We start from the raw sequence: 9,678 nt of genomic DNA on the forward strand, positions 1-9,678 counted from the left end.
CTTAGAATCTCAGGAAGAAAGGGAGGTGTTCCTTCTACTTTGACACCCATTTTAACTTACGATTTTAACTTGGATACCCAAGGAATAATTGTGAGCATCATTTTAATGGTACTGGGATGGTCCAAAGTAACTTCCAGCCACGGAGATTAGCGCAATCGAGCAATGGGAATAGGATTAGACTACTCTGGAGAAGTTAGTGTTTCCCAAAAGATATGTTTCTTGTGTACTTTTATATACGTTTTCATATTTGACATGATTTTTTTTTTCAAACTTCTCCGTCACCCATGATTTTCTTGCACCAACATACGTGTCCATCAACTCTTCGTATTTGTTAACCACTTCCTTCAGTTATTTTCCCCATTCTTCCGTTTATCTCCAGGTTTTAACCATCCATTTGTTACGAATTACCCAGGGGGAGGAACAGAATAACCTTGCAGTATCTAGAATGAAAAGATAATTTCCTACAGGAAGGAAGTGCGTAATCTCTTTTAGTCGATGAGAAAGATAAAAAACTAAATGACGTTTGTATTTGTTTAATACGGAAGGTCACATTTATCTTAATTTTAACATATTCAAGGCCGCATTATGATATACAGTTGTCTCAGTCGTTACAATCTGCTGTCAATATGGCCGTTTGTCCCACGTCGACCAAGTGTCATCTTTTTGATTGTATAAAAAAATATCGAACAAACAAATGAAAACTGATAATGATTCATTAATCATTTGTCTTCCTTTCAACAAACTGCTATTCAAAACCTATGTACTTTGTCTAGTCTTTCCTAACGCCAATTTTCTTTTCTATAAATAATATAAAATACAAAATAAGCAAATAATACTAATTCGTCTTTCTTTCAATGCTCACTGCTACTCAATTCAAAACATATGCAATTGTTCTAGATGTCACCAAGTAATTTATTTCAGCTGGGGAGCCCCCTCAAAAAAAAAAAAAAAAAAAAAGTCCTAAGATGTTATCTCTTATCAACTACCTATAAACGGGCATTTTTTTTCTATTACTTCTTTTGTTTGTTTATTTATTTATTAATTTTTTATTAATATATATATTTATATATATATATATATATATTTTTTTTTTTTTTTTTTTTTTTTTTTTTTTTTGGCAATCATATATTTTTTCTTTCTGATTCATCTTATCTATTTTTTCTTTCTCAATTTTCGGGGTCTCTATCTTCTTTCCAATCATCATCTTAATTTTCTTTTTCCTCTACCTTTTCTTTTTCCTTCATCGTCCTTCACCTCTTCTACTTCTCTTTATTTTTTCCTTACTCCTATTCATCGTCCTAACGTCCATTCTCCATTAATATCTCCCCTCGTCTTTATTCATGATTCTATTTCCTTCTTTTGTTCCCTTCAATCCCTTTTTGCACGTCTGTCTTCCTTATCTGTGTCTTCTTTCGTCTCAATAAATAGATGAGAATGTGACGCAGTCTGGTTGATGGGCCACAAGTTTGATAACCCAGCGGCCCGACCATCGAATTTCATTTGAATATCCGAGTCATTTGCAAAGGACATGATCCAACTTTCCTAATTTGAGATTGCCTCAGTCTCACTGTGATGACCTGATGAGGACTGACCTCACCAGACTCACCATAGAGACACTCCTCTCCAAACTAGACTCACCGTGACTGTGTTGAGGCTTCGGACTTCCTCTGCCTCAGAAGAGAAAGTCCTCAACGTTACTCACTTATTCTCTCTCTCTCTCTCTCTCTCTCTCTCTCTCTCTCTCTCTCTCTCTCTCTCTCTCTCTCTCTCTCTCTCTCTCTCTCTCTCTCTCTCTCTCTCTCTCTCTCTCTCTCTCTCTCTCTCTCTCTCTCTCTCTCTCTCTCTCTCTCTCTCTCTCTCTCTCTCTCTCTCTCTCTCTCTCTCTCTCTCTCTCTCTCTCTCTCTCTCTCTCTCTCTCTCTCTCTCTCTCTCTCTCTCTCTCTCTCTCTCTCTCTCTCTCTCTCTCTCTCTCTCTCTCTCTCTCTCTCTCTCTCTCTCTCTCTCTCTCTCTCTCTCTCTCTCTCTCTCTCTCTCTCTCTCTCTCTCTCTCTCTCTCTCTCTCTCTCTCTCTCTCTCTCTCTCTCTCTCTCTCTCTTTCTATCTATCTATTTTTCTATCTATCTGTCTATCTATCTGTCTGTCTATCTATCTATCTGCCTGTCTATCTATCTATCTATCTATCTATCTATCTATCTATCTATCTATCTATCTATCTATCTATCTATCTATCTATCTATCTATCTATCTATCTATCTATCTATCTATCTATCTACCTACGTATCTATCTATCTCTATTTGTCTATCTATCGCTCTCTTTCTATCCCTCTCCCTCCATCCCTTATCTCTCTACTGTCCATTTCCCACACCCATTCATATAAATACTCTTAAATCATCCTCGCCTTCATATTACCCATTTGTTGTCATGTGTAAACACTGTTTTGTTTTTTGTTTTTTGTTTTCGTTCTATGCTTTAAAACACAGGGTTATTATCAATGTCTTTCGTCAGTCATTGACCAAACTATTCGAGGCAGATATATTTTTGTCCCTCCCTCACACCATAAGAACATAAGAATGAGAAAAAACTGCAAGAGACCATAAGGCCTATACTTGGCAGTTCCATATGCATTAACAATTACCATCCCTATCCATAAACTTATCTAATTTTTCTTTAAAACAACCAACTATTTCAGCGCTCGCTACATGGTTACCAAGGCTATTCCATTCATTAACCACTGTTGGTAAAATAGTTCTTGCTTATTTCCTCCTTAAACCTACATTTATCCAATTTATATTCATTACTACGCGCCCTGCCATGCTGTTTTAATATGATAATCATACCCACAGCAATCATTATAGCACTTGATCCTTTTGAATACTTCTATTATGTCGCCCCACAATCTTTGTCTTTCCCAAGAGTGTAGGTTAAGATCCCTACGCTTGTCTTCGTATAGTATATTTCTAAGCTCATTAATCGTTTTGGTCTTTCTCCTCTGTATTGATTCTAGTGAATTAATACCCTTTTTATAGGACGGAGATCAAAAGTGTACCGCAGAGTCAAGGATGCGTCTAGCTATCGCCAGATAGTTTAATAATCACCTCTGAACTTTTGTTTGTGACCATCCTGGCAATATACCCCAATGCCTCGTTGGCCCTATTCCTGGCACTAAGGCATTGTTTCCTAAATTAAAGCTAAGGACCCACTACCACTCCTCAGTCCTGTTTTCTCTAATATTTAGTTATCTAAGCTATATCTATTAGCTGGGTTGTGTAACCCTACGTTTAACACACAGCATTTTGAGATGATAAAGTCCATTTGCCATTTCTCCAACCATGTAATCAATTTATTAAGATCCTATTTCAATGTCTCAGCGTCTTCCCCCGATTTAATATGTTGTCATATTTTAGTGTCATCCGTAAACTTACTAACATCACAATCAATACTACTGTACAAGTCGTTCATATACATAATGAGCTATAAGGGACCACAAACGTGCCCTGGGGAACTCCACCAGTAATACTACCTCATTTGAATTTGACACCGGTAATGGTGACTCGTTGTTTTCTTTCACTAACACCAAACGATTTCATTCGGCTGAGGTCAACCTCGAGTTCTGTGGGTAAAGGTTATTCTAATTAATCAGATGGAGGTGGTGGGTGTTTTATCTATTCATTTATGACTCGTTTTATTTTCTGTTCTAATCAACACTTATCTCTGACATTACACACACACACACACACACACATATATATATATATACATGTGTGTGTGTGTGTGTGTGTGTGTGTGTGTGTGTGTGTGTGTGTGTGTGTGTGTGTGTGTGTGTGTGTGTGTGTGTGTGTGTGTGTGTGTGTGTGTGTGTGTGCGTGAGTGTGTGTGAGTGTGTGTGTGTGTGTGTGTGTGTGTGTGTGTGTGTGTGTGTGTGTGTGTGTGTGTGTGTGTGTGTGTGTGTGTGTGTGTGTGTGTGCATGTGTGTGCGTGTGTGTGTGTGTGTGTGTGTGTGTGTGTGTGTGTGTGTGTGTGTGTGTGTGTGTGTTGTGTGTGTGTGTGTGTGTGTGTGTGTGTGTGTGTGTGTGTGTGTGTGTGTGTGTGTGTGTGTGTGTGTGTGTGTGTGTGTGTGTGTGTGTGTGTGTGTGTGTGTGTGTGTGTGTGTGTGTGTGTGTGTGTGTGTGTGTGTGTGTGTGTATTCACTTGGTCTTTGGATCACGTGTTCGACTCGTAATCGACAGCTATTTCCCTCCTGGAAGAGAGCTCAGAGCTCGTAGGTCCGATCTATGGGTAATGCTATGACCTTTCACACACACACACCCCCAACTCCCCGCCCACGAGAGTCAGAGTAACGACCCGAAGCGCAGCTGTACCGAAATTAATTTCGGCCCTGGGCAGGATTCGAACCAAGCACTACGCGCACCACCATGCTAGTAGTGTGTGTGTGTGTGTGTGTTTGTGTGTGTGTGTGTGTGTATGTGTGTCTGTAAATACGTAAATGAATATACAAATAAACAAATAGATTAATAAATAAACAAATAAATAACCCAATGACAGTCTCTGTCGATTTCTTTCTGGCTCAAGTCAGTCGAGGTCTTTGGGTCAAGCCTCACCCCCTTCCTCCTCATCCTCCCCCTCGCTCTCCCCCTCCTCCCTTCCCTCTCCAGGTCGAAGCTATTAACCTTTTCAACACGATGACGTAGCTTATGCTTCTGTTCTAATTGAGGACAGATTATTTCAGTCAGCTTCATTCTTAACCCATTCAACTCCGATGACAAGATGTCTTGTCATTTGGTCAAATAAAACAAAAAATCATAAAACACCAAAATGTTTGATCAAACACCAGAAATATATGACGTCAGTCCTTACTGACGTCATATTTTTCTGGTGCTTGATCAAACATTTTGGTGTTTTATGATTTTTTGTTTTATTTGACCAAATGACAAGACATCTTGTCATCGGAGTTGAATGGGTTAAGTGGGTCACGACCAATAGAGACCACATTCAAGCCGTAGGTTGCCCAATCAGATGTATAAAATTTCCTTTTCTTAGCCAAAACAAAAGCCATAAAGTGCGTCATTGTGATGAAGGAATGAAATGAGTACTTCGGGTCTTTCTTTATCATGGGCTGATCCTTACACCCAAGAAGTTCCCTACTCATCTCTTTTCTCCTTCGAGTGTCTTTTCTTCTGCTCCTCGTCTTCCTCCTCCTCCTCGTCCTCCTTTTACTCCTTGACTCCTTGATCCATGTTGCCTTCGCTCACTTTCATGAACACTCGTATCCCATTTTCTCTCCCATGCAATTCCCTTTTCTCTTCCTTCCGTTCCAATAAGTTCACGTTTTCTCACTCAACCAATCCTCCTCAGCTTTTTTCACCTAATTTACTTTGTCTATTTATCTATTTACTTATGTACTTATTTTTATATTTATCTATTTATTTGTTTATTTATTTATCTACTTATTTATCTATTTGTTTATTTATCTATTTATCTATTTCTTTTATTTTCATTGTGTCTTGTTTTTTTATTTATCTATTTGTTTTATTTTTCATTTTGTTTTGTTCATTTATTTATCTATTTATTTATCTTTTTTATTTTACTTTCCCATAAATTTGTTATGGTCTATCTCCTAAGCATTTTTTTTTAATGATTAGGAGCCTTGTTCCAATAATTTGTGTCGATTGCATTCTTATATGCCTAAACGAATACGTGGATACAAATAGCTGAGGGACCAACGACGGATACCTGCAGGTGGTGGTCCTGCAAGACGGACGTCAGAGAGACTCATCTCCCTCTTACCCATCCTCCCCTCCATCTAGAAGTGCAGTCCCGAGGGGCTGATACTCGGTCTTCAGACCTGGCCTACGATTACTCCGATTGTATTTTCTCTTCTTTTTTCAAAATACGAGAGCTAAGAAAGAGTAACTAATCCCTTCTTCCTACAATTATAACCCAATGACCTGGAAAAAGTCCCACATCTGTAAATCCTAAAGAACAATCCAATATATTTTTCTAATAAGACCTACTGGACCCAAGGATCGTTGCCAGCCTCTGTGGGGGTGGGGGTTTTCCTCAGTAAAACCCGGAGCAACAACTATTATCATATACAAATAGCTGAAAGAGAATTTTGATATCCAAACTGGGTTTTATTGTGATTTCCATCTATGATTAATTGCGAAGGAAATAGTTCGCTTTCTTGTCAAAAGAGGCTTGATTGAAAACACGATGATTGATATGGTGAGTTAAATGAAAGCCGCAGCACTTGTAAAAAAAAATAGTTTAGATTAAAATATTTTAGATCACCGAAAAAATTTGTCCCCATTAGCTTACAACTGGCAAGAGACTGCCTTACATAACGTCCCACGCTCAAATGTGCGGGAAAATAACAATACATTTGGTGGGGAATACAAACGTACTAACAGGCACCCACCATGTGGCTTTATACATACATACATACATACATACATACATACATACATACATACATACATACATACATACATACATACATACATACATACATACATACATACATACATACATACATACATACATACATACATACATACATACATACATACATACATACATACATACATACATACATACATACATACATACTATCGGAAAATTTCAAAACACTGGACTCAGAGTGACAGAATTTATTACCAACGTTTCGAACCCTGTCCGGGGCTCGAAACGTCGGTAATAAATTCTGTTACTCTGAGTCCAGTGTTTTGAAATTTTCCGATAACATGGCTCCTGGACTCCAGCTCTTTACGAACGTATACATACATACATACATACACACATACATACATACATACATACATACATACATACATACATACATACATACATACATGCATACATACATACATACACATATACATACATACATACATACATATATATATACATATGTACATACATACATATATACATACATACATACATACATACATACATACATACATACAGTCTTGGGTATGACGTTAAACTGCAACCACAGCTGTTGAGAGAGATAGCACCTTCCCCCAGCAAGGGCTCTTTGGTTAAAGACTACGTCCCTACTGGTGGCCCTGATTCTCAGCAGTTGTACGGCCCGCGTCCTGTCCGGCCATAAGCTTACCTAGCATTCAAGATAGGAGAAGGTAATTCTGAATTCAAATCCCCCTGCTGCCTTGCAGGGTTTGCCTTTTTTAGACAAAGAATAGGGGACTAAACCCCGACAGAAAATCCGAAGCGGAGCCCCAAAGGCGGTTGGATGGCATACTTGTCTCCTTCCGGCAGCCCCTGCATCCTAATCCGTCCCCAGCCACTGGACTTGGCGTATTAGGACGAGAGAGTGAGGCCGATCCTGCGCAAGTCTCCTTCACTTTAATCAAAGTTTCGCGCAAGTCGTGACATCAAGCTAATATATATATATATATATATATATATATATATATATATATATATATATATATATATATATATATATATATATATATATATATACACTGGGAGCTGTAGTTGCAAACCTGCACACAGGCGGCTCAGGACATGTGGTCGTTCCTCACTGGACAGTGGCAGCAGTGAAGTCCTGCAGCCTCCTGAGTGACCGAGCAGCCCTCTTTAGGATCGCTCTACTCGCTTCCTAGCATAAGGACGGGGCTAGAAAAGGTGCCCTAAACATTGCCCGCCATTCCCCGACCTGGCCAGTTTACCGTGGCTGGCGTTCGAAACATCAAGAAAGATAAACTAAAGGTGTTCACCTTTGCATCTTGGAACGTGAGAACTCTGCTCGACAACACCAAAGCAGACAGACCGGAGAGAAGAACTGCTCTTGTGGCCAGAGAACTAGCTCGCTACAATGTTGACATAGCTGCTCTCAGTGAAACACGCTTTGCAGACAAGGGCCAACTGACAGAAGCCGGTGGTGGTTACACCTTTTTCTGGAGTGGGCGCAGCAGTGAAGAGAGACGTGAAGCGGGTGTTGGTTTCGCCATTAAAACCATCCATGTACGGAATATACCAAACATCCCCGAGGGTATTAACGACCGGCTGATGACAATGCAGATACCGCTCGGAAAGAAGGCCAAAGCAACCATTGTCAGTGCCTACGCTCCGACTATGACGAACTCTGACGAGATCAAGGATAAGTTCTATGAGGAACTGGACTCCCTCATCACATCAGTGAAGTCCGAAAAGCTCATCATCCTTGGAGATTTCAACGCTCGTGTTGGGGCCGATCACCACGCTTGGCACCGCATCTTTGGTTAACATAGCATCGGAAAATACAATAGCAATGGGCACCTCCTTCTCAGAACATGTGCTGCTCATGACCTAGCCTTCACCAACACCATGCTTCGCTTACCGACCCGCAACAAGACAACCTGGAGGCACCTACGCTCTAAGCATTGGCATTTTATTGACTATGTCATCGTGAGGGCAAAGGACATGGTGGATGTGAGAGTGACCAAGACTATGTGTGGCGCCAAATGCTGGACGGACCACCGCCTGATGATCTCAAAAATGAACTTTCACATTCAGCCCAAGAGAAGACCACAGGGCCAGAAAATAATGAAGAAACTGAATGTAAGCCCTTAGGAACACAGAGAAGCATTGCTTCCAGACACTCTTGCAAAACAAATTCTCCAATTTTCAAATCAACCAGTCCAGCATCGAGGATCAGTGGGCATCCTTCAGGGACACAGTTCACTCTGCTGCCCTCGAATCCTTAGGCCCCGCCACCAGAAATCATCAAGACTGGTTCGACGAAAATAATGCAGAAATCCAAAAGCTGCTTGAAGAAAAGCATCGCCTGCTCCGGGCCCACCAGAGTGACCCCTACTGTGTTGCGAAAAAAGCAGCGTTTACCAAAATACGCAGTAAAGTGCAAACAGAGCTACGTCACATGCAAGATTCCTGGCTCAGTGCCAAGGCCGATGAGATCCAAGGTTACGCCGACAGGCATGACACAAAAAGATTCTATGACGCTCTGAAAGCTGTCTATGGACCTCAGTCTTCTGTATCGTCCCCCCTCCTTAGTGCTGATGGCAGTACCTTGCTAACAGAGAAGAATTTAATTCTGGAGAGATGGTCAGAACACTTTCACAACGTGCTCAACCGGCCATCTCAAATCAACGATGAAGCCATTGCACGGCTCCCCCAGGTGCCTACAAACAACGACCTTGATGACCCTCCCTCAGAAGACGAGTTACGCCAAGCGATCAAGCAAATGTCCACTGGTAAAGCCCCAGACTCTGATGCCATACCTGCCGAAGTCTATAAGTCAGGCGAACCAGTCATTATCAGCCAGCTCACCAGCCTGTACTAGTCCATGTGGAACAAGGAGCAACTCCCACAGGAGTTCAGAGATGTCACAATTGTCCACATCTACAAGCATAAAGGAAATCGCCAATCCTGCGACAACCATCGAGGAATCTCCTTCCTGTCCATAGCAGGCAATATCCTGGCTAGTGTCCTTCTCAACCGCTTGTTGGAACACCTGGAAAATTCTGGTCTCTTCCCTGAAAGTCAGTGCGGCTTCCGTGCAGGTCGAGGGACCATCGACATGATCTTTGCTACCCGTCAACTCCAGGAGAAATGCATCGAGCAATATCGCGACCTCTACACGACCTTTGTTGACTTGACCAAGGCCTTTGACACGGTCAGCCGAGCAGGGCTCTAGGACATCATGGCAAAAT

General features: G+C 41.0%; 1 protein-coding gene across 1 annotated transcript; it reads left to right on the forward strand.

Annotated features, from left to right (window-relative positions):
- Nucleotides 1-8,332: 8,332 nt before the first annotated feature.
- LOC143036131 (uncharacterized) lies at nt 8,333-9,308 on the forward strand. Its single transcript, XM_076203378.1, has 2 exons — nt 8,333-8,566; nt 8,646-9,308. Exons 1-2 carry the CDS (start codon nt 8,333-8,335, stop codon nt 9,306-9,308), a joined length of 897 nt encoding a protein of 298 aa, XP_076059493.1.
- Nucleotides 9,309-9,678: the final 370 nt, after the last annotated feature.

This window comes from Oratosquilla oratoria, chromosome 20 (genome assembly GCF_046742065.1).
Source record: "Oratosquilla oratoria isolate Oo_2021 chromosome 20, ASM4674206v1, whole genome shotgun sequence".
Classification (NCBI taxonomy): Eukaryota; Metazoa; Arthropoda; class Malacostraca; order Stomatopoda; family Squillidae; genus Oratosquilla; species Oratosquilla oratoria.